Raw genomic sequence first — 24,293 nt, 5'->3', positions numbered from 1 at the left:
ATATATATATATATATATATATATATATATATATATATATATATACTCTTACGATTTAACCTGGGGAAATGCTTATCATGAGCCAGTTATAGACTCAAATGAATGATTTCAGTACTTACCTCTATTTCTGTATAAAATCTGACCTATGTTGATTAAGGAAATCATAAAAACAAGGAAAAAAGGGGGAATTTATCTGAGCTTGAGGGCTTACTCACAAGGTATTTGCAAGTAAACACGTTAGGGTAAGTTTAAAATCACGTGTATTGACATGAAATGAACTATCAGAAGATGGAGTGGACTAATCAGGCATGCAAGGCCTGAGAGGTTAATTATAACGGGAAAAACTTGAAGGTATATCCGTCGGTGTGACGATGCTGATACAAGGCACAGTCAAGAGAGATTTCCACAGCTAACAAACCCTCTGTAAACGGAGAGATTCACGAATTAAAACCCAGTAAAGGCACGGCAAAATACTCATAGGACAAGGCGAGCACAGAGGGTGCCAAAGAAGACTTGAACACACGATTATATGTAATTAATTAAACACAGGCATTCACACAACACTGCCCTATCAAGGCAAGGTTAATATGGAAATACTGACACTTAGAAATGGAAATAGGAAGTTAAGTACAAGAATTAAAAGAGTGTGACTGACTGGAAGAACCTTTGCAACAGTTCACTTTACCTTGCAGAAGAGGTGGCTTCAGCAAGGGTTATGGCTGTAAAAGAGTGTGACTGACTGGAAGAACCTTTGCAACAGTTCACTTTACCTTGCAGAAGAGGTGGCTTCAGCAAGGGTTATGGCTGTGGAGGAAGGGCTAAGGGCTTCACAGGTAAGAATACTAAAGGTCCCTACAAGATATGACCACGTGGTAGGGCATGGAAGGGGGAGATATGTCTCGCTCGCATCCAGCAATGTCTCTCTCCCTTGTTCTTTCGGTGAGGCCCTTATACGTCTGTTATATATATATATATGTGTGTGCGTGTGTGTGTGTGTGTGTGTGGGGGGGGTGGGTCATGAAAATAAATTGATTGTTCACTGTCACACTCATAATTTACCTGTTGAAACGTCAATGGACCCCTGCACGTGCTTCATGCATCTACCGCGAGTTCGAATCTCCGACCGGCCAATGAAGAATAAGAGGAATTTATATCTGGTGATAGAAATTCATTTCTCGTTATAATGTGGTTCGGTTTCCATAATAAGCTGTAGGTCCCGTTCATAGGTAACCAGTTGGTTCTTAGCCGCGTAAAATAAATCTAATCCTTCGGGCCAGTCCTAGGAGAGCTGTTAATCAGCTCAGTGGTCTGGTTAAACTAAGGTATACCTGGTACTTGCAATGCAGAAAGAAATGGTACGTTATTGAAAACTGGAATAAATGCATATTGTTGACGTTTTGAAAGGGACACTTCATTCTAGAGGAAATTCATGTAGAAGTGTTACCAGTTGCTTTTGTTAACATTTAAGGACTTTTATTCTTTTTTTCACCTGAACAGTAGTAGCTGACTATAGATCTTTTGCGTTAAGCTTGTCCACAGAAAAGATTTTAAAGTATTTTTTTTTATATCTTGTGCTTAGAGGTCAGTTATACAAGAGCGTGGCTTATCGTGGCTTATTTCCCACTTCAGAATGAAAACAAGGGACTTTGTAAAGGCCGGGTCAAAGAACTCACTCACACACACACACACACACACACACACACACACACACACACACACACACACACACACACACACACACACACCTAGATAGCATGGCGTATCGATCGTTGAACATCCTTTAGTAGCATTGTGTCACTCGGCTATGTACGTACAGCCCAGATGGAGCTGGCTCAGTAGAAGTTGCAGTTTCCAAGGCCAGTATCATTACTTCGGCTCAGTGGACTGTTGAAAGGTGCCTTTGACGTTAAGTCAGCTGTTGCGGACCACGCCTGAAGAAAACGAACCGAAGAGTTTCACGTGGGAGAGAGTAGTGCTTGCTGCTGATACGCCCCTCATCATGTCGATTTATGCTCGTTCAGTGGAAGTTTATGTTTTCCTTGCGTAATTGTTTTGTTAGACGAAGCTGACAATATCGGGGGCTTTTATTTTTACATGACACATTCATTGCAAATGGAGTTGAATAGCTTGAAGGGAAAGGTTCGGGCTTCATAATTATTATGATTTATCCAGTTGCTGAAATAGGGACAAATTGAAATGTGTTCCATGTGGTTTCCTGAAAGATGAAAATGTGCGGGGAAATATATATATATATATATATATATATATATATATATATATATATATATATATATATATATATATATATATATATATGTATCCTCATTCTAGCTTATTTTAATTTTAGTATTTTCTCCTTTGCTTTAATACCTATCAAAGACCGAATGATTTCACAGCAGAAATCAACATTAGGCAATTTCAATCCATATCCTTGTTGCAGCTTGGATGCATTGAGCCGACATGAGAGAGATAAGGAGAAGAAATGATGATGACTCAACGTTTCATGGGAAGAGCATTCGACGGTTATTAGACCTGCATTGAAAGCTTACCCATCCATGAAGAGTGCGAAGCTCATATATTTTCTTTGCGATGGGGGAGGGGGGAGGGGCTGCTAGCCTGGCAGTTGCAGCTGTTGGAAAAAATAATGAGAGTGACTTGGAGATTAGTAAAACTTCCAGGTATCTGATAAGATGATTTAGAATCACAGTGATAGACTAAATTTTTATTACATGCGTTTTTGTGTTTTACCTAGAACCAGCATTCTAAATTTGTTAAATCATAACAGTAATCTTATTCCTGACTTCCACTTTATATACACACACACTATATATATATATATATATATATATATATATATATATATATATATATATATATATATATATATATATATATATATATATATATATATATATATACACACACACACAAAATGTTACTTAATATGAAATTCACGTGCACCAGAGGGAAACTATATGCTAGAAATGTTCAGAGGCATTGAATCCGGGGCTTACAATGGCTCACGTGTCAGCAAATGAAATGGTTTTTTTCTTGGACGCAACAAAATAATTATTTAAAATGCTTAACAAGGATTTTTACGAAAACCTAGCGCTTTTGCTACAAGGAGCGAAAGAGAGATATATATATACTTCAGCGAAGCGAAAAATTTATGGTTGGGCTGTAATTCGCGGCCCAAATTTTACGGTGTACCTAGCTGATTTTTGGACGACATATTGTCAAGGGCACATGTAGGAAATAAGCGCACTGTCTCCTTTCGATATCACTTATATTCGTACTTCACTGCTTAGCTAATCCTAGTGGTTAAGACATGCAGACTACCATGCTTTAGTCGCAATTCTTGTGTTTTTTGGAAGATACGCTCTCTCTTCACTAAGAACAATCTTGTTAGCATGGAGGGGGCCTATTGTTTCTTAACAGTGTACACAGTCACAGTTTTATTCGCACCTATGATAAGCTAAAAATAATAACATCGTACTGATGCTGTGGGAACTTGCTTGCTTGTGCTTAAAGTGGATGGGCATGATATCAGGGTTGTCTCTAATTATGCAGACCAGCAAGCAGTTGCTATTCCGTTGATAATTGCAAAGCAATTGCACAGTCGGCAAGGGTCGCCACTTTTACATTCTCACCTGGCCTTCTTACTGTTTTCCTTGTTCAGGGGGCCAATCTGGGGTCTAGCTTGTGAAGAAGGGGGTTTGCTGTACACCTTGAAAAAAATCTGACTGCAGTTGCTAGGGCAGGCAGGAAACGTGATAGAAAACAGTTGGGTTGAGGGTCATACTTCAACAACGAGCTTGCAGATAAACACTTAGCTTTACTTTAAATGGGATATATTTACAATTAAACACATCAGTCAGTAGACTGGGGAATGATAGGCAGATCCAACAGGGACTGCCACGTGGTTAGTCATGTTATCACTGTTAAAAATATGAATAGTCTATGATTAATCCTCTTGAAAGGGATACTGGAGAATTGATTGCAGTGGCCTTTTCACTGCCAGAATCAGAAGACAAGTCGAAGTTTCCACAGCTGTTGTACCTTCTTATAATGGAGCAATGGAGGCGCCTCATCGAATTTCGCCAGTTCTGGAGGGATGACTTTAAAGGGAAAATGCACAGGTAATGCGACTGGGAGGTCGAAAGGTGACCATGTGGAGGGATCAGCTCAATAAGGGACAAGGGGCAGTGTGTCGGTTTGCTGACGGGGTGTTCTGAGAGCGACGGCCGCTGTTCCTCGCCGAATGTGACCTCGGGGGCTTATTTTCTTGCTCCTACCAGAGGTCACTGTCATCGCAAGAAGGGCGGTCGTGTCACCTCGTTGTCTGTGTTGGGATCTTCCCCAAATCCTGGTGACTTCTGGCAACCCATGTTCGCCAGTCTTTATGGGGAACTCAACTTTTCTGGCGGATTTTTGGCAGGCTTCGTCTCCATTCGCCTTTTATCTGAATAGAGGTATTCAAGCAGTCACCAGGTCTTTAGACAAGACAAACAGATGCACCAAAAAGGGGACCATGGAGAGAAATTTACTTAGGGGCTGAGTTTCTCACGCACTCCTCAGTTAGGTATCAATGCGAAATTATGTTATTTTGGGGTGCAAAACAGTTTGGAGGTTTGGGTTTGCTTTCAGAAGTGGTTTCCCACTTAACAATATATATATATATATATATATATATATATATATATATGTATGTATGTATTGTGTGTGTGTGTGTGTATGTGTGTGAGACTCTTATAATTGGAATATCCACTTCATAAAAATGAAGCTCTCCTTTCCTCTGAAATAACCCATTCTTTGGTAATGTTTGAAGTATAGATTTTCTTCTCTTAATAAGAAATAATTATAATTGAACTTACAGCATTCTCTCTCTCTCTCTCTCTCTCTCTCTCTCTCTCTCTCTCTCTCTCTCTCTCTCTCTCTCTCTCTGCCATGTTCACAAACGAAAAAGAAAAAAGTGAGTGTAGGGAAATGACCAAAGTAATCTCGTCCCGGCACAAAAGACTGCGAAAATTTGTACAAAGAATTTGCGTCTTTTGTTGGTGGCAGACCTCCCGAGTGCTTTTGTGTCATGTTTTTACAACGAGGAAAGATAAGAGTTTGTGTGTTCAGAAGTCAAGAGAAGGGAGAAATCTTTTGAGAGTGTTTACTCCCGAGATCACTCTGTCCTTCGTTATAAAGGCAAGAGCAGGAACCTTGTCGCGTTTTTAGCTTAGCTGCAGTAAGGTAGATTATCGCCAGTTGCTTGCTGGAGGAGGGAGGGGGCTGAGATACTAACTTAAGTAGTCCGGTAGAGAAAGGAAATAGATAAAGAATAGTGGGGGCGAGGGAGAGGGGTGGAAGCGTGTGGCAAAATCGTATTTGTTGATCGGCTTCATCGCTTTTGATAAGATGCAATTCATTTGATATTAACTGATTAATTGATATTATATGATGGAACGCCCTGGGTGTCGTGTCAGTTGATTCCATGATACCAGCAATTAGATGTTTTCGGTTTTTGCGTCATTTTAGGTGCACGCTAAAGCAACAGTTAGATTTGGTTAGAACAGCACTTGAAACACGTTACATGTGTATGCCTGGAACTGAATATTGCAAAGAGGATGACAAGGTGTTGAGTAAATATCTGAGGGATGAGGTCTTTCGTACGAAGCGAGTCGAGAAGGACGAAATACATGTTTAGTACCCGGTCGAGGTAGAAAAGCCCTGCTTCACGAACTAAATTCTATCTTCTATAATTTACAAGTTTAGAGGATTTAAGATATTGGAGGTACGTATAGCCAATGGGGCCAAATACAACTGACTTTAAGCAGCTCTTTTTATTACTGGAGAGATGCTGCTTTTAGGATTTATTTCCTTCCAAAGGTTCCTGACTGCATTCTGCTGTTACTGCTGCCACCGAACATCCTGGGTGTCGCGTCGGTGAGGTTCTTCTTCTTCTCCTCCTGACTGCCTTGGATGCCGGGTTGGTCAGTGTGGTTCTTCTTCTTCTGCTCCTGACTGCCTTGGATGCCGGGTTGGTCAGTCCATCACGGTGATCAAGTCCCTCAGTGGCGACCTCTCTGCTTCCTGAACCTTTTAGCTCTGTCTTTCGAACTGTTTTCATCACCTGAGAAGGGGGACGGCGTTCTTGACTCTTACAAACAGAACACATGAATCAAATTAACTGAATAGGAAAATATTAATATATCAGAGTTGTACGTGCGACTGAAGTACAGGAATGTATTGCAGTCAGAATACGGAAATGTACTGCTTATGTAAAAATAAATTACAGTAACAACTGTGACTTAGAATAAAACAGGAATGTATTGCGGCATGTCGGTGCCAAATGACCTGAGTTAGCCGAACGATGCAAGCCGGCGAAATAGACGCCTTCAAGTTCCACTGATCACTGAGCCGCGTGTCTTCCAAAAATCATCCTTGTGGTTGCTTTGCAGGGCTTGAGGTGCATTGCTAAGGGGATATGGAAACATCCTTTGAATCATGCTTTGTTTGCTCTGGAGGTTAATTTTTAAGCAAGAGGAGCTCGCATCTTCTTTGCTTTCATCTGATTGTACGTCTTGATTTTTCTGTCGAACGTTGTGGTTCATATTCATTAACAGTCATTTTGGTAAAATATTCTTTACCTTGTACCTTCCAGAAATATTCAGTACTTATTGCCATTGGCTATTTTCACTCGCATTATGTATGGAAAATATTCTTTGCATGGTAATGTACTGTTTGAGAGTGTTTTTACCTTTTATATTGTGAATTATTCGTAAGCTGTTATTTTAGAACAATATACCAAATCTATTTACCCGAAATGTTCGTTACCTCTTGCTGTGCTCAGATATCTGTTAGAATTTCTTTAGGCCTATGCTTTGGCCAAATTTTCTTTCCATAGCGTAGTCAAGTATTATCTGCGTATGCTTTTTGCAAGGAATGCATAAGGCTGAAAAAAAAATTGCTGTCAGATATCCATTAGGTTCCATTTTAACCTGACAAGCACTACGAAATATCTTTTCCTTCAGATGTTTGTCACCTGCTAATGGGGGGATGTCTCTTGATAATCAACATCCATTCGGCCCCATAGTTGCAACCCCTTTCATTCTTTTTACTGTACCTCCATTCATATTCTCTTTCTTCCATCTGGCTGTCCACCCTCTCCTAGTGCAACTGCGAGGTTTTCCTCTTGAAAGCCTTTCTACTCATAATTCCCTTTCAGCGCTGAATAACCTCATAGGTGCCAGCGCTTGGCCTCTGGCCCAAATTTTGTACTCCATTCCCAACTGCCTCATATTATGCCTGGGGAAGCTTGTCAGCTAATGAGTGGCTCACGACACGCTTGTTGTTATCGACTGCCGAAATTGGCTGACAGGTTGTTACTTTTATGTCGTGTAGGCTATCTATTCCTGCTTGTTGCGCGGTCTGAATAAAAAAGGAAATCTATTGAGCTTATATGTGGGCATGCGGGCATTCTGTTTTGAGTTGGGTGGCCTGGTATTTCTGTCCTTCGGCCTCTATCTTGTTTTTTTTTTCTTCAGTATATATGTATAAATATATTTATTTATTTATTTATTTTTATTTATATGTGTTTTTTAATTTTTTTATCTTTATTTAGTTTTATTTATTATATTTTAATATATATATATATATATATATATATATATATATAAATATAATTTTTTGCTATTGGTTCATTTTTAATCTTTTGTTGTTGGTTGTTAAAATTTTTGTACTGTGGAAGTCTGCTCTGAAACTGAATGGCTTCTTTTCACTGCTGCAAGTCAAGACGTCTTGGGGAAATTCCTGGTTTTCTTGATTTTCTGAATCATATAAGCTGCTTGTCTTTAAAAGGCGATTTTGTCATCACTCACGAGGGCCTCAGTGCCCGTGCTTTCCCTCCAGTGACTGAGATAGTGGAGGGCAGACATGCCCTTCTCTGCCCCCGCTATGAAACAATTTTAAATACTAGTGAACTTTATTACAGCACTGGCATGAAAGCAAATAATGTTCTCGCTATGTAGAGTTATTTGTTTGACATTACTAAAGTGCAGTCTGACTTTATTGCATCCATGTTCTAAGCAATGCCTCCCTTGTTATTACACTTTGCCTCCAATTCGGTCGGTTCGGTTACTTAACTTTTCTGGCTTATACAGCTGACGGATCTCTTGGTTCTGTGGCTTGCTTAGCTAGGCCTTATTACTACATGTTATTACACTTTGCCTCCAATTGGGTCAGTTCGGTTACATAACTTTTCTGGCTTATACTCCATTTTACACTTTGCCTCCAATTGGGTCACTTCGGTTACTTAACTTTTCTGGCTTATACAGCTCACGGATCTCTTGGTACTGTGGCTTAGCTAGGTCTTACAGGTCCAGAGATGGCGCTGGGATGAGTCAAGTTGGATGGAAGGAGTATGGCTGGCTGGGTCTCAGAGCTTGTTTTTTCAAGGAGAGAGTTCAAGGGTGTATTAGCATACTACCAGGGTATCACTGATAGTCATTCCAGGGCAACAAACTGGAATCGCTATCAGTTTCCCTTCACGTTTGGCTGTGATCAGGTCATCTTTTGATTTCTGCTTCTGCTTTTCTCTCTGGCCAGCTGATGTCTTCCTCAGGTTAGGCCTACATAAAGATAATAAAAAAAGGGTCTAAGGAAGATCCGGGCTCTTGTTGGTCAAATCATCAGATTCAGGTAGGCATGTCTGAAATAAATCCAAGAGTTTTGTTGGTTAGGACTTGTCGAAGGTTCCTCGTTGGGTGAGTGGGTTCCGTTCTCAGCTAGCACTCTGCTGGCCGCGAGTTTGAATCTCCGACCGACCAATGAAGAATAAGAGGAATTTATTTCTGGTGATAGAAATTCATTTCTCGCCATAATGTTGTTCGGATTCCACAGTAAACTGTAGGTCCCGTTGCTAGGTAACCAATTGGTTCTTAGCCACGTAAAATGAATCTAACCCTTCAGGCCAGCCCTAGGAGAGCTGTTACTCAGCTCAGTGGTCTGGTTAAACTAAGGTATACTTAACTTAGGACTTGTCGAGTACAACTCCTAAAACAGCCTTGAGGCATGGCCTACTGTGATGACTTTAGGTCTTAAGTAGTGAGGGTAACCAAGATATTAAGACTAACCATCTGAAGATTGTGGGTGGCATCAGTTTTAGCCTGGGAGTCATTTTAAATCTTCAAATACCTTCTTCGTCACTGCACATGAGGGCTGCGTCCACCCCCCTAGGATGACCTGCTGAAGGACGTAGAGAACTGGTAAAATTGGGGGCATAGCTGTTTTTAAGAGATATAGTACAGCACTTATAAATGGAAAGAGAAAGTGAGAGAGGCCAGATAGAGGAAGACGATAATAGAGAAAAGCTATTCAACTGATCAGGGAGGTTGCGGTTCACTGTTAATCATAATTATGCACGTCGCGTTTAGTCAGCCACGGCTAAAGATTGATTTCTGATCAATAATTTCGGTTAATTATTAATACATAATTAAGACAACACAATATATATATATATATATATATATATATATATATATATATATATATATATATATATATATATATATATATATATATATATGTTTGTGTGTATGCTCTTGTGTGCGTGTCTTGATTACCTTTTAATTTATTTTTAGATTGGTTTGTGACCAACTGATTATTCTCTACGCATATTGAGAATAATACTGACCTTGGAAACGATGCCAGCCACTTCAGAGTGAGGGCGAATGCAGGCAGAAATGATGTCTTGCTGTGCACTAACACAGTGGTCACATAACATTCTTTGACAGTAGGACAACGTACAGTTTCAATTGCTTTGAACTGAGAACATTTTTTTCTTTGTAGAAGTTCATTCACGTTACGAATTAGTTGTCGTACCGCGTACGAAGTTTCAAACTTACGTCATCTGATGTAGGCAGACTCCACCATGGCCCAGTGCTTACCACAAGCCACCATGACCGTCCTCGTCGCGACGGTTATGTTGATGTTCGTCATCACCGTGATTGTCATCGAGTTCTCCCCCTCCACCATGATGTGCGATCAGCTGATCGGGCGACGACGTGAGCCGAGTGAAGCCGAGGCGAGCCGACTGGGCCCGCCAACCACACCACCAGCTGTTTTAATGCCAGTGCGCCAACAGCCTCCACGCGCTTTGGATCTCTACTGTTGTGCCTCTGAACTGGTGCTATAGCTCTTTAGAAGAAATATTCTAATCCTAAGCATTTTTTTTCCTATGCATTCAGCGAAGAGCCTCGTCAATGTACCCGCCAATGGGTGTGCCGTGTGATTTTAGTCTAGTGTTTCTCCTTGGTTCGTGGGTGAATAGATTTGAAGAAGACCGAATTCATTTCGACTTGGTGTCGAGAGTTACCTGTTGATTGTTGCACACGCACACACACACACTCTCCTCGCAGGTAAAAGGCAACCGCCCGCCCTCCGCCCCTTCCCCTCTCTCTCTCTCTCTCTCTCTCTCTCTCTCTCTCTCTCTCTCTCTCTCTCCGAAAGAGAAGTTGGAGGTGATGGGAAACGTGGAACGGGCGTTCGTCACACAGTGTTACTCTTCTGTGGGTTGTGGTGTGGGTGGTGGTGAAGAAGAAGAAGAAGGCTTACAAATTATTGGCATTGATATTGGTGTTGGGAAGGCGGCGTCACACTGCTGAGGTAGATAAGGAGAGGAGAAGAGAGAGAGAGAGAGAGAGAGAGGGGTGCCATTCTGTGAGTGTCAGTGTTGTGAATCATCGAATCATTTCAATACGAAAGCGAGTTGAAGGAAACAAAGTGCGAAGGATTCGGCCCTCTCGAAGTGTGCAGCCTAGTAAGAGAATTTGGTGTTTGAGTGGAAGAGGAGGAGGAGGAGGAGGAGGAGGGGAGAGTGAGCGGGAAGTGTGTGTGTCCGCAGGTGATGCTGGTGACAGGCACAGGTGATCCTGAAGGTGGCCATCATCACCATTATCATCACCATCATCACAATCACCACCGCCACCACAGCGGCAGCTCCTTGAAGGCTGGAGCAGGAAGCCCTGGTGGTGGAGGAGGAGGAGGAGGAGGAGAAGAAGGAGGAGGAGGAGGTGGAGGCTCTGCTGTGGTAGGCGGAGGTGGGGAAGAAGGAGGAGGAGGAGGAGGAAGCAGCATGGGGTTCCTTAGGGCGCCGCACCACCACAAGGTGCCATCTCCCCTGAGCGAGTCCATCAGCGAGAGGTTGTCTATGATCCTCGACAACTGTCAGAAGAAAATCAAGCTCCTGCAAGCGCCTTCCAGCCTCTTCAATAATCTCGTCACGTGAGTCATCCACCCACTCCCCCCGTCACGCACGCACGCACGCACGGTAGCATGCATTCAGGATCTGCTGAAGTCTGTGTGCCTCCCTCTAGGGTGGCTAGCAATGGGAAGGGGTTTCCGAAAGTAGGAAAAGGGAGTTAGTTTTGGGAGGATTATGAAAGGGGTCATCCGACCATTTTGTTCAGAGAGCGCCGGATATCGGCAACAGAAGCATTCATGGGTTTTCTTCTTTCGTCAATTGAAGGAGGAATTGGGGTAGGAAAAGGGAGCCAGTTTTGGGAGGATTGTGAAAGGGAAAGGGGTCATCCGACTATTTTGTTCAGACAAAGTTCAGTATACCTTAGTTTTGCCAGACCACTGAGCTGTTGTTCAGACAGCGCCGGATATCGGTAACAGAAACATTCATGGTTTTTCACCTTTCGTTAAATGAAGGATGTATTGCGGACCCAGGATCTTTGATCTCGCCCAAGATTGGAGGAATTGTAGAACGTAAGGGTGACTGCAATGACAACGCGACCCCTGCCACATTCTCCTGTTTTGTGCTTTGTGTTTCTTGTTAGTCAGACCAAAGCTTCCTCCCTGAAGGGATCAAGTTTCGGTCTCACTTACCGGGCTCGCTTTTCATTCATTGTCCGTGAGGCTGGATGCTTCTCCTTAGAAACAGAGATTCGATAAATTATGATGTTGACTTCCATACATGTTTGTGTTGTTAGTACCTTTGAAGGTTTAAAAACAATTTCTAAAGAAGTGTACTAATAAGGTCCTCTGAAATCAGTTTTATTGAAACTTACTGTTGTTATTTTGATTGTTATCGTTACTAAAGACATTGATATTCGTGTTCTGATTATCGTATAGTATTTTTTAAAAAGTCGCATCGGGGATTGGTTTTGTTGTGAAAGATATGCAAACTTTGTTTTTTCAGTTTATTTTCTTTACAAGGTAAGCACAATACATAAAGCGTTTTTTTTTAGGATTTAGTAATTTGAGTTTTAAACATCCATCGACTGTACGTTATCTTTTTTTAGTTTTGATTGCATTTGCGTTTTTGCCGTGATCTGTTGTTTGGTAAAAAAAAAAAAAATCGCACACTGTCGCTATCTCTGTGTGACGTCATTTGGTGGCTGGAAAAAGTAAACAAAGCTTGTGACACGGTTATTACAAGGAAGACCTCGAGTTCATCCGATGATTTGTTGGAAATTTTATCTGAATCCTCCCATTTCACTTAATGGCAAAATAGGCTTTATTTGAAACGTAGGAAGGGTTTGCTATAGAGTGCTCTGCTGAATTTCTAGTGGACTCTGTTTTAAAGACATTTTACACAAATCACAATATTGTAAAGAGCTTTCTAACTCCATCATATCTTCCATTGAAATCCTTACCACTCTAACGTAGGTTAACCCGCCTTAGCTCTATCAAGTTTTATGAATGCTTTGTTTTCCGTACAAAATTCCTTTATTATATTCGCAAGCATTGTGCGTTTAACCTCATTTGCATTCTGAGCCCTTACAACTCTCTAGGAATGCGCATGCCAATGCTCGTTCACTCACAAAATAGTATCAAATCTTATGTAAAGATTTCGGACCAGTCAGGTGTTTGTTACGATATTTTTAATTGTGGTTTATTTCATTTTTATTGTTTAAAACTTTTTCAAGAGAGAGAGAGAGAGTTGTTGTTGTTTTGTGGAGATGGGGCATGTTGGGATTCTCTCTCTCTCTCTCTCTCTCTCTCTCTCTCTCTCTCTCTCTCTCTCTCTCTCTCTCTCTCTCTCTCACGCTGGATAGTGAAAACGGTTCAGGTGATCATTTTTCTTCATTTCAATAAATTTATATAATAGTATTTATAATAGTGTTGTTGGTCTCTTGTTAGGCAGGTAGTATGTGGATGTAAAACTGTAGTATGCGGAGTTTAAGAGCACTTACCAGGTAATTCACTTACTGTATATATAGAGGTTTTGAGTCAAGGTTTCCCGGATGTATCGCGTGTCATTCATGTCTATTAGTTACAATTCCAAGTTACGAGACCTGTTCAAGTCACGTTTGTGCTTTTCACGAGATTCCCTTTTCTCTTTCTTTGGTGGATTTTGTCTTGATGTATTCATCACGTTCCATATTTTCGTGATTCGGTTATTATATATATATATATATATATATATATATATATCAATTCATATATATATATATATGTGTATATATATACATATATATATATATATATATATATATATATATATATATATATATATATATATATATATATATATAGTGAGCTTGAATGTAGGCTTTCTCTTGAGTAAAAACTGGAAGGCACTTTATATACTACATGACATTTTTTAATTCATAATTTTTTGTGTTACAAATGGCTGTTTCTTCATACGGGGTTAAGTCTCTCGATCCTTCTTTCTCCTTTAAGGGGGACGTCGAGTCATTTGTTTTTCTCTGTTTTTTTTTAGAAAATGGTAATGCCAACCTGGATAAGCTAAAATTTAGTATATAAGTTCGTTTATTTTCTGTTTGCTTGAAAAGATCGCGTATACATAGGAAAAATGTCTTAGGAAATGTAAATGTTTTTGATGAAATAAAACAATTTAACTTGGTAAGATATGGAAAATTTCGTGTGGTGCTTATTTGTTGTGAAATTTGTTCCTTTAAAATTCTTCTGTTTTTTTACTTCCAATTCACTGTTCGCACTGTACTGCCACGAAGGTCTGGATATATTTGGTCTTTGGTCGTCAGGTAAAGGGGTGGCATATATATATTATATATATATATATATATATATATATATATATATATATATATATATATATATATATATATATATATATATATATATATATATATATATATATATATATATATATATATATATATATGCACGTGTGTGTGTAAATTCATTGTTCAGCTTTCCTCCGGACTTGGCTGTTATGTAAACCAGCAGCATTAGATGAAAGCGAAGTTAGATTTGAATCGTTATGTGTAAATATGACAGCATCACTAGCGACGTGTGTGTAACATCGAGGACATCATGGTGTAGTAATGAGCGTTGGTGTTGTTTTTGGCGTGACGATGTTGGTGGTAGTGTTGGGGAGGACGGGAGGGCGGTGTTGTTGGGGGGAGGAGGAAGGGTGGGGGGGCGAGTCTGTCTCTTTTCTTGCTGAACCGCAAAGGCGCCATGGGGAAGGGCCATGAATTTGGGATAGGGGGAGGTGGGTGGGTGGGGAGTGCCGCAGTCCACCCCAGGTGTGTCTGAAAGACAGCATTGAACGTCGAACAGTGTCTGCTGAGGATTTTGGAAGGGAACGCGCATGGTGGGAAGGAGTCGTTCACTGTTGGGAAACCGATGACGTCGACTGCAGTGGGAATCCTTGGGGATCCTCTCGGAGGAAAATGACGCCTGGAGTGAGGATCCCCCAAGGGTAGACAGCCTACGTGCCCCCCCCCCCCCCACCCCTGGCACTAGACTGCAGCGGATCCACCGGGGCACTTGTGCCTATTGGATTTTTATTTTTTCTGTTGCATCGTTGCAGGTGTTGCTCGTCTGAAAGTGTGCCATACTGGTGTGTTGATTGATTTGGTGGAGAGGGTAGATAGGGACGTCTTCTGTTCCTTCCTTCGTTCCTTCCTTCCTGCTACAAGGCCAAAAAATGCTTTGCACAAGTCGTCCTCTTCTCATATTCTATATTATTCTGCTTTCATTTTGGTTTTCGCCGTCCACTGACACACACAAATCTGCCATGTTGTCGTTTGTTCCTGGTTAGTGTTCGATCTCATATACATCTTCTATTTAGACGACGCCTGTGTCAGTATATGAGGATTTAATATAAAAATATCAAAGGCCTAGGAACCATGTCTTCTCCCAGCATCTTTCTGTCGCTCAAAATACCTCCGTTTAGTATTGATCTCTCTACTTGTCTTGCAGTCGTTTCTCTGTCCCCTTTCTCATTCCCTCCATTCTCCAATCGTGGCAATATAGAGTGGTTTGAGGAAAGATGTGGAACGACGAGGTCAGCCTCACTTTGGTATCTGGGCCGTAAGATGGTTGTCAATCAGTCAGTCATTTTCTGGTTGGTAGCAACATTCCATATGATTCACCCGCTTTAAAGGTTGACCCTTGACATCTTCATTGAAATCTCTCTCTCTCTCTCTCTCTCTCTCTCTCTCTCTCTCTCTCTCTCTCTCTCTCTCTCTCTCTCTCTCTCTCTCTCTCTCTCATCATACAAATTATATTGTGTTGACTATGTTTTGTTGTTGGAGGAGTATGCAAGTGTGCCGCGCTTTAGAAATAAAAGGAGCTGAGGGTTTTTGCCGTATAGTGACGTTTTATTGGTTATAGTTTTAGATAACAGGGCAGCTGGAATATATCTCATAATGAATTTTTACAATCTGCTCGCATGCTTAATGAAATTTACGTAGAATGCTATACCATTTTGTGTATGTGCGCAAGACATAAATGAACTCCCTAAAAGATTTGTTAGCTACATGTGCTGGAGCTGCTGTTAGGAGCGTGGCCTTGTTACGTGTCAAAATACCAACTGCACATTAGTCGGAGGAACGGAAAATCACCGACTTATTTTTACATTTCGGTGTGAGTTAATTAATTGAACATGTTCTGTAACATGGTCATGGTTAACCTTTAATAAATAGTTATTAGATCAGGTACAATTGTCATTTGAATACATTATATGTTTAAGGTAATCTGCGATTGATGTTTACGTGGCCTGCTATTGGGTTCATTTTTTTCGATCATCTAATTGTACTTATCCAGGCTGACTTCATTTCCTCTTACTTTTCGGATATATATATATATATATATATATATATATATATATATATATATATATATATATATATATATATATATATATATATATGAATGAATTTCTATCACCAGAAATAAATTCCTCTAATTCTTCATTGGCCGGCCGGAGCCTCGAACTCGGGCCTATCAGGGTGCTAGCCGAGAACTCTACCAACTCGTCCAACGAGGAACTAGGAGTTTTAGGAATAGCTGTTCCTTTTGGAAGGGCAAAAATGACAGAGGGGGTGAAGATTTACAGGAGATTAACATTGCTAACTGAACTAGGAAGGCGTACGGTAAGATTTCAATGAGACAATGATATTGATGACAGAAAGGTCAAAAGTTAGCAGAGATTGAGAGTGTGGGTGTCAGTATTTTTTGGATGTAGTGATGCATTGTCAGAGAAAAAGGATGGTAGGTGGATTTGCGTAAAGCAGCGTGATAGTTCGTGAATTGAGTGTCCAATGGCTGATGTTGGGAGTTTATATAATAGTGAGTTTGGATAATAAAGAGAAACTGCTGGAGGAAGTAAAAAATTCTAAGTGGTTACAAGAGAAGAAAGTTAAAAGGGTAAGTTATGAAGGTCAGTGGAAACAAGGATAGATAGAGCAATGGATGTCTGTATGGATTGTGGGAGAAAGGATGGTGTCGATTCGTCTGGATATATATACAGTAAATATAACGGAGGGTAGTCGATAACAAAAGAGGCATTAAACGTGCGCAAATTGGGAGGAAACTCGGATATGCTGTGGAGACGAATTGTTCGCATAGGAAGAACTGATAGGGACGAGAAGTGTGTATAGCCTATATGCAGAAGCATAAGTCAGAGTGTACTGAAATGGTTCGGTCTTGTGAAGGAATGGGAGATGAAAGGTGGGCGAAGAGAAAGAGTAAGAACGACTTGGGAAACGAAAAAGGTAGAGTACAATAGTGGAAGCAAGGGCTTTAACGTACACGAAGCAAGAAAGTCCTTAGAATATAAATGTGGCAGTGACCTCTCTCCTTTATCTTCTTGGAGCCATCCACTGAAATGATAACGTCTTATGTGTAAATAGATTAACTTTTCGCTTTTTATATCGGATTAGCAAAACTGTTATGTTAAAATCTAATTCTAAGCATAATACATCAAACACAAGTAGATACGTTTGATTGCTTTATCTTGTTTTCCGATTATTCTTCTTCTTACATTCTGTCACACTAACTTTTGAGCGTTTTGGCTCATCCATAAGGTAGAGGGATATCGGCTGCCGTCTTGAGGGTGTCAGCGGGAGGTCAGGAGGTCACGTTTCCGCTGCCGGTATGGCACTCGTTGTACTTCCTCCTCCTCACCTTCGTCGTCTCTCCTCGTGTGTGTGCGCGCGTGTGTGTGTCGGCAGCAGTCTCCTGGTTCCACCTTTCAAAGTCAACCTGTATTTTCTTCTGCCATCTGTCACTACTGCCGCTGCAGACTAGTGGCTGTTCCTTATGCCTTGGTCGTCGCAGCAACATTTTAACTGTGAGGAGACCCTCGCCACGGGACTGCGTCCAAGACGTTCCTGGAAAACGGGGATGTTTCATCTCATGAAATGTTTAAGGGCTCACTAGTTAACAGGAGATGATTTCCCTCTTAGATCTACTCTCTCATGGATATTTATGTAGCTAGATTACACCAACTGAGTCACAAGTAGACAACCGCATATATATATATATATATATATATATATATATATATATATATATATATATATATACATATACATATAGGCTATATATTTAATGATGGTTATAATCACTTTTGTACGTGATTCATTTAACACACATTACCACAGGTGAAAAATAAGGTCCTGACCGGTTTCGACTTTATTTTTCACCTGTGGTAAGGTGTGTGAACACACACATATATATATATATATATATATATATATATATATATATATATATATATATATATATATATATATATATATATATATATATATGCGTGTGTGTGTGTGTGCGCGCGCTTGTGTATGTGTGTAAGTATGTATGTATGTTCTTGTATAATCTATGTTGCAGTAGCAGCGGTGGGTAGGGGGAATTCGTTTATGCAGAATTAAGATTAATCACGCTAGTATACCCGTTAAGCGTCTCATGAGTTTGTAGTATATTTTCATCCACAAGTCACACTTAGAATATAAAAAAAAAAAAACAGTATACACAGGAAGATGAAGTATTTGTCCGGGCCATCTTCCCAGCGAGCACCATTAGGTAGGGGGGGGGGCGGCGTTGAGGTGGGGTGTCATTACACAAAATGAGTGGAGAAAGGAAGGAGACCGATTCAAGTGATTCAAGTGGCCTGTGGGCGATGCATTGGTCTCGCACTTGACAGATAAACATTTCTTCAGATATAAACAATCTCTCTCTCTCTCTCTCTCTCTCTCTCTCTCTCTCTCTCTCTCTCTCTCTCTCTCTCTCTCTCTCACTGTTTCCCTTGGCAACAAGACTTGCTACGATATGGTTTATAAGTGGCGAGTGTACAGTATGTTCTCGCGGGGGAGCGTTCGTTTATGAATAGGATACATATATGTGTATGTATGAATATATATATATATTGTGTATGGGTGTGTATGGTTATTATGTATATATAGGCTATTATGATAAATATATATATGTGTGTATATATACACATATGTATATATACATGTGTGTGTGAATGTAATTTATACTGCTTTACCGCTTATTGGATGGGGTGTTCTAGAAATGGGTTCTTCCAATTTTCGAGGGTGCTACTTCTGGAGCAATGTAGGCAAGTGTACGTAGACAGTTGATGATTGCACGCAGAGAGAATGTTCATCCGTTGTGCAAGTGGAATGGAGAACAGGAACACTAATTCCTTTTGCGAAAATGAAAATAAAACGGTATGTTTCGACACGCCATGCAGCGATTTCCCAACGAGGCGGATATGCAACACGGGAAAAATGATCTCAAATTGAGGGAAGAGAAAGTAATTTAAGCCGTGGTGGCGTTCTCTCTCTCTCTCTCTCTCTCTCTCTCTCTCTCTCTCTCTCAAAGTATGCGCATGCTTTTCTTTTCACTTATCTTATTTCGCGAAAAGTATTAGCCCTCTTTTATAAGACGACGTGTTTAGATTGTAGACTTACTTCACGGGGTCTTTAAATTTTACAATACGGATAATTGTGCGTATTCAGGTGTGATGTAAATGGCTTTTAGTTGTCCTTTAATTCTACGGTCAAGTTAGAAGGAATACCAGCGATAAAAGGATCAGTTCCGAAGAAGTAATCATATTTCCCTCTTATAATTGTTTTTTTTTTTTCTGCTGTTGTTCATCTCTGTAATATTGTTGCAGTTCGGGATGGATATCCTGTGTCTGAAATATTCTCTTCTAGTATTAGTCTATGTTCAGCTTCTGTTTTTAGAATATTTTTGTTTTCTATTTAATATATATATATATATGTATATATATGTGTATATATATACTGTATATATGTAAAATATATATTTATATATATGTGTGTGTTTGTGTATAGACATTATAGGATATTCCCGAGGCAGCGTGGATTTGGTATTAAGCGACATTTGTAGCTTCATGATTGTATATAAATCACGGTGTGATAAAAATGTCATATATATATATATATATATATATATATATATATATATATATATATATATATATATTTTATATATTATATATATATATATATATTATATATATATATATATATATATATATATATATATATATATATATATATATATATATATATATATATATATATATATATATATATATATATATATATATATAAATATAATCTTCACAGGATTGTGTCTTCACAACAGGAACAGCCAGGCATAATCATACTTGCGATGGTCAGACGTGTGGAGTTATGTTGGCCCTTCGCTGCAGGTGCTACTCGCTTTAGAAACACCTGAGCCTGTGCATGCATCTGCATGACCCTATTCCGCATTTAATAACGTCAGCCATTTGCATGCAGCTTCAGTGGAAATGTTGAAGGATTTGAGAGAGAGAGAGAGAGAGAGAGAGAGAGAGAGAGAGAGAGAGAGAGAGAGAGAGAGTTTGAATTTGATGCCAGTGATTTCTGTGTCAGTAATGCGGATAACAATTGCACTTCATATTTTGTTATTATTGATATTTATTGCAGCAGATGAATATGACAATTCTTTTTTTTGTTAACAGAAGAAATTCATAATTTATTGATGTTTATGTTTGTTTTAGTGAAGTTTATGCCTCCTCTAAAACATCAGCGTGAGTCACCTCACGGAAATCGCTTCTGCCCGTTTTACTCTATATTGTAAAGAAAAGATTCTGGAATTCCCTGCGATAAATATGAAATTCTGAGAAGTAAGTATAACATTCTCTGTGCCACCTTATTATTAACAAGCACCAACTCCCCCTGCAGTGATTGACATCCAGTGTCATGCGTCAGTTATAGTAAACAACATCTGAAATAGCATATACATTAATCAGTTTACCTTATAAGAAATAGCTTCAGTCACTTTCTCAGCAAGCAAGGCTTTTCGAACCGCGGATCGGGTTCTGGGCTTCCCCAGCTGTTGCCGTCTACGCTAATGTAGACATAATTTCAGCGGGTTCGGGTCACGCCATCTGGAAGCTGGGAACTTGAGGCGGGAGGGAGATTTTATGAGGCAGATAATAGAGGCTTCCTTGAACAGGGAAAGAAGAAGTGTTGCTTGTTAGTTGTTAGGCCGCGAATGGGATCTCTCTCTCTCTCTCTCTCTCTCTCTCTCTCTCTCTCTCAGTTTTTTTGTCAGTGTGTGCCCAGTCATGGATTGAATGCGAACTCCCGCATGACGTAGAAGAGTCCTGTTGCTTATGAATTTAATTCGTCGCTTAGGACTGTACTGTAAAAATCATCAGTTGTAATTTTTTATTTCATGGATTCTGTTCTGTATTACTTGCAAATTATGTACTTCAGGATCGGCCATCAGACGAAGCTGCTTTGGGATTAAAACTGTTATGAATCTGATCCTGTGGCAGTGAATAGGACCTGTCGATGCTTGGCGTATTCTGCCAATAACTGGCAAAAGCCTAGTCTTTGCAACAGGAAGGTTTTTATGTATTTCTGTCAGTACGCAATTGTTGTACTCGTTATTTTATGTCAATTTTCGTGCAGTAACTCTGGTGCCTCACCGCTTATATTACATTTTATCGTTAAGAACACTTCGATACTACAGTAAGTCCAGTTCTGTTTGTACGTATTGTGTGTGCAGCTCGCCGTAACAGTCTAGATTTAAACATGGTACCGTTACAAGGCTGACTTGGGTAAAGGGAATTCAAGTGTGCTTAAACGAGACTACGCCCTCTTGCGAGAGGATATAATAAGGAAATAGTGAAAACATGATGGAAGCACTGAAAATTCCCTTCCAGCACTGACTGGCCAGAAATTAATTGGACAAGTCTGTCAGATCCTCTTCTCGAGAACAACTGCGCTACACTTAAATCATCATGCAGTCGTCCTGTTGTAGCTGAGATTCAAGTTTGTTCAAACCTTGGCCCCGGGGGCCAAAACGGGGTCATAAAGTTATACCTAAAGTTAATGGGAAGAATCTTAATCATAGTGGAGAGTGCGGGAAGTCCGCCTAGGTCAGCACTGTGAGTAATGTCATACAGTGACGCCTGTTTTAGCCTTGCTGTGATGAAACGTGTCACAAACACGCAGTCGCACTCATACAACTATTGTCTTTGTATCTGGACAGCGTTCGAGCTTTCCTTGTACGTTGCGCCTTTGTTCTGTAATGACCGTCGCTGGCATTTTAATAAGAGAGTGTATTAACATATTACTCATTTGCTACTGCGTTGTCTCGTGCACACCAAGGATTACTGAATGACGTTGCAGATTTCCCGTTTCTCCTCGATCGTCTTACGCTCTGCCTCTCCTTGTTGCATAATGAGTCATTCATTCATCCTGTGATGCAGCAGTCACGTGTCCTAACTTCGTTTTCGCCTTGTCGTGCAGTCACGAGGACAGGAATGGAATCCATAATGCGTGGTCATCTTGGCCTCGAAAAATTGTGCTAGATGAGATCGCCGTTATTAGTTCCTAATTTCGTAGTTCAAACGCTGGCCTTCGGCTTTTTATTTAAAACGCAGTAATACTATGCATTTAACTGAATCGTGAGACAGCTTTTTTTTCTTTGTTAAATTCTGCATTTCTAATCATAGTTTTTAATGTGAATTTAAAAGCAAATGTTCGACTAGATTCAGATGATCTTTTTACGTGTTCATAACTATACTGACTTGGCCGTGTTCATATCGAGTGCCGTTATCATCTACAGCCATTCCCATTCATTTCCATTCACTTTGGTCAGAAATCATAATTCTTTTCTTTTCTTTTTTCTCACGATTGTTTCCGCTGTTGATCTTCGCGAATGCCAAAGAACTCGTAAGTAATCGGCATCATGTTTCTGTCCTCAATTCCACGTCTACTCTGTGATGCTTTGATAGTAACGGTTCCAAATTATGCATATGGCCAATTTCACTCCTGAAAAGTTAGAGAGGAAGGGTTTAACCACCTTGTAACTGTGTGCCAAGTTTTGATGTATAGATAGCCTGGTATAAAACGAAGCGTTTCATAACACGAAGAGATTTTATAGTAGTGGTTTATGCGAAGTGGAGTCGAAAACTGGCGCTCACTTGCCACAGTCAGTCTTGTGGCCTTCCCCTGGGCTTGCCCCGATGGCTGCTGCTATAGTGGTCTCCTTGACGATGTTATAAAACGGACTTAATTTAGACACTTGTTTCCAAGATTTTAAGCTAATGTAAAATTCGCTGTATTTGGGCTGGTTTGATTGCACTGATTTATTTTTATGAAACATTTGGCAATAATTGTAATCAGGCTTACGGTAGCAATTTAGCGTACGTGCATAAATGCACTTGTGTATATTTGTAACTTTTTTGTGGGCATATTTTTTTTTTTTTTTTTTTTTTTGTGGAAACAGATCTTTCCGTTTTAATATTTTTCCATGAACTTGAAACTAATCTTCTGGCGAACTTTTTCTCTTACCGTTTCTCACTTTGCTTGGCAGGTGAGAGACATTTCACCTGTTTGTATATGTGATGATGAAACCCCCCTAATATTAATCATCTCGGGAAGAACAAGTTTCATCTGGGCTGTTCTGCTGCTCCCGAGATATTCTACTAACTTGCCCACGGAAAAAAAAAAAACTAGAATGAGCAAGATTTATATGACGTCTGTATTTTGTGGCGTGGACTGAATTCACTGCGAGTTTTCATTATTAACTGAAATTTGTTTTCCAGTCTCTCTCTCTCTCTCTCTCTCTCTCTCTCTCTCTCTCTCTCTCTCTCTCTCTCTCTCTCTCTCTCTGATGTACTGCCGATTTGTTCTTTTATGTCAGGACTCTCGCTTTCTCTCACGGACCCATTCTTGACCTTGCCCTGCTCTGCCCTTGAACTGAGGAGCACCTCTCCTAATGTCGATGGCCTTGCCCTGCCGTGCCCTCCACAGTCTTGCCTAAGGCAGTGCAGTGCCCCTTCTAGTCCCCAGGACTGTGTCTGTTCTGCCCATCTGAGTGAGAAGACTAGTATATGCGTTCGTTATCGAGCTGGATTCTGTTGTCATACTTCTACACCGTACATGATGGATTGACCTCCAGTTCAGTCAGTAGACAGTTGAAATTGACTTCGTTTCGAACAATGTTAAGGGGAAGCGTTTACGAAGGGCTGTGGGGACCAGGGACGACTTCCAGTGAGGCCTTTCGACTGGATGATTTTCATTACGTTTGATCATTGCCAGTTAAACAGTTATGTAACCTTTGGAATCGAACGGTTTTATTATTACGGTTAGGTAGCGACAGAAGCTTTTCTAATTTCGTTGTTGAACTTCAGGCAATAAAGCCCTTTTAAAGTGAATTTTAACACCATCGGTATAATGTGTTGTAATAATATAACGCTGTAAAATAGGACAATCTACTAATGTAATCTTGTTCTAATAATTTCCTGTTAAATGGTATACGGTTTAAAATTCAGTTGTCTCACAATATGTTAGTTGAAATATTAAGTGTATTGTGTTAAGCGGTTTTCCAACTCAGCAGCTCCAGTAAGGCCGTGGGGAGCCTGGGCGGCCGACCACTTATTGCGTCATTGCAACCCTTCTCCTGATCGGATTAAGGTAGACCCTTTCTTTCGTCTCTTCTTTTAAGGTCAGCAGTTGATTTTAGGTATAAGGTCAACAGTGGCAAAG

The 24,293-nt window shown here is 40.2% G+C and overlaps 1 protein-coding gene across 6 annotated transcripts in view; it reads left to right on the top strand.

Moving 5' to 3' along the window:
* Positions 1 to 24,293, top strand: part of Mob2 (MOB kinase activator 2) — a 354,696-nt gene that overhangs the window by 134,576 nt on the left and 195,827 nt on the right. Inside the window, exon 1 of one of the 6 annotated variants that reach the window (XM_067121699.1) lies at positions 10,111 to 11,271. The exons of the other annotated variants lie outside the window; for them this stretch is intronic. Coding sequence (XP_066977800.1) covers positions 10,895 to 11,271 — 377 coding nt within the window. The 5' untranslated portion in view covers positions 10,111 to 10,894. Of the gene's footprint in view, positions 1 to 10,110; positions 11,272 to 24,293 lie in introns of those variants that run through there. 6 annotated transcript variants of the gene reach the window in all.

The sequence above is a fragment of the Macrobrachium rosenbergii genome, chromosome 19 (assembly GCF_040412425.1).
Source record: "Macrobrachium rosenbergii isolate ZJJX-2024 chromosome 19, ASM4041242v1, whole genome shotgun sequence".
NCBI classification, from domain to species: Eukaryota; Metazoa; Arthropoda; class Malacostraca; order Decapoda; family Palaemonidae; genus Macrobrachium; species Macrobrachium rosenbergii.
Note: the sequence above shows the minus strand (reverse complement) of the source record. Positions and strands in the feature narration are given on the sequence as shown.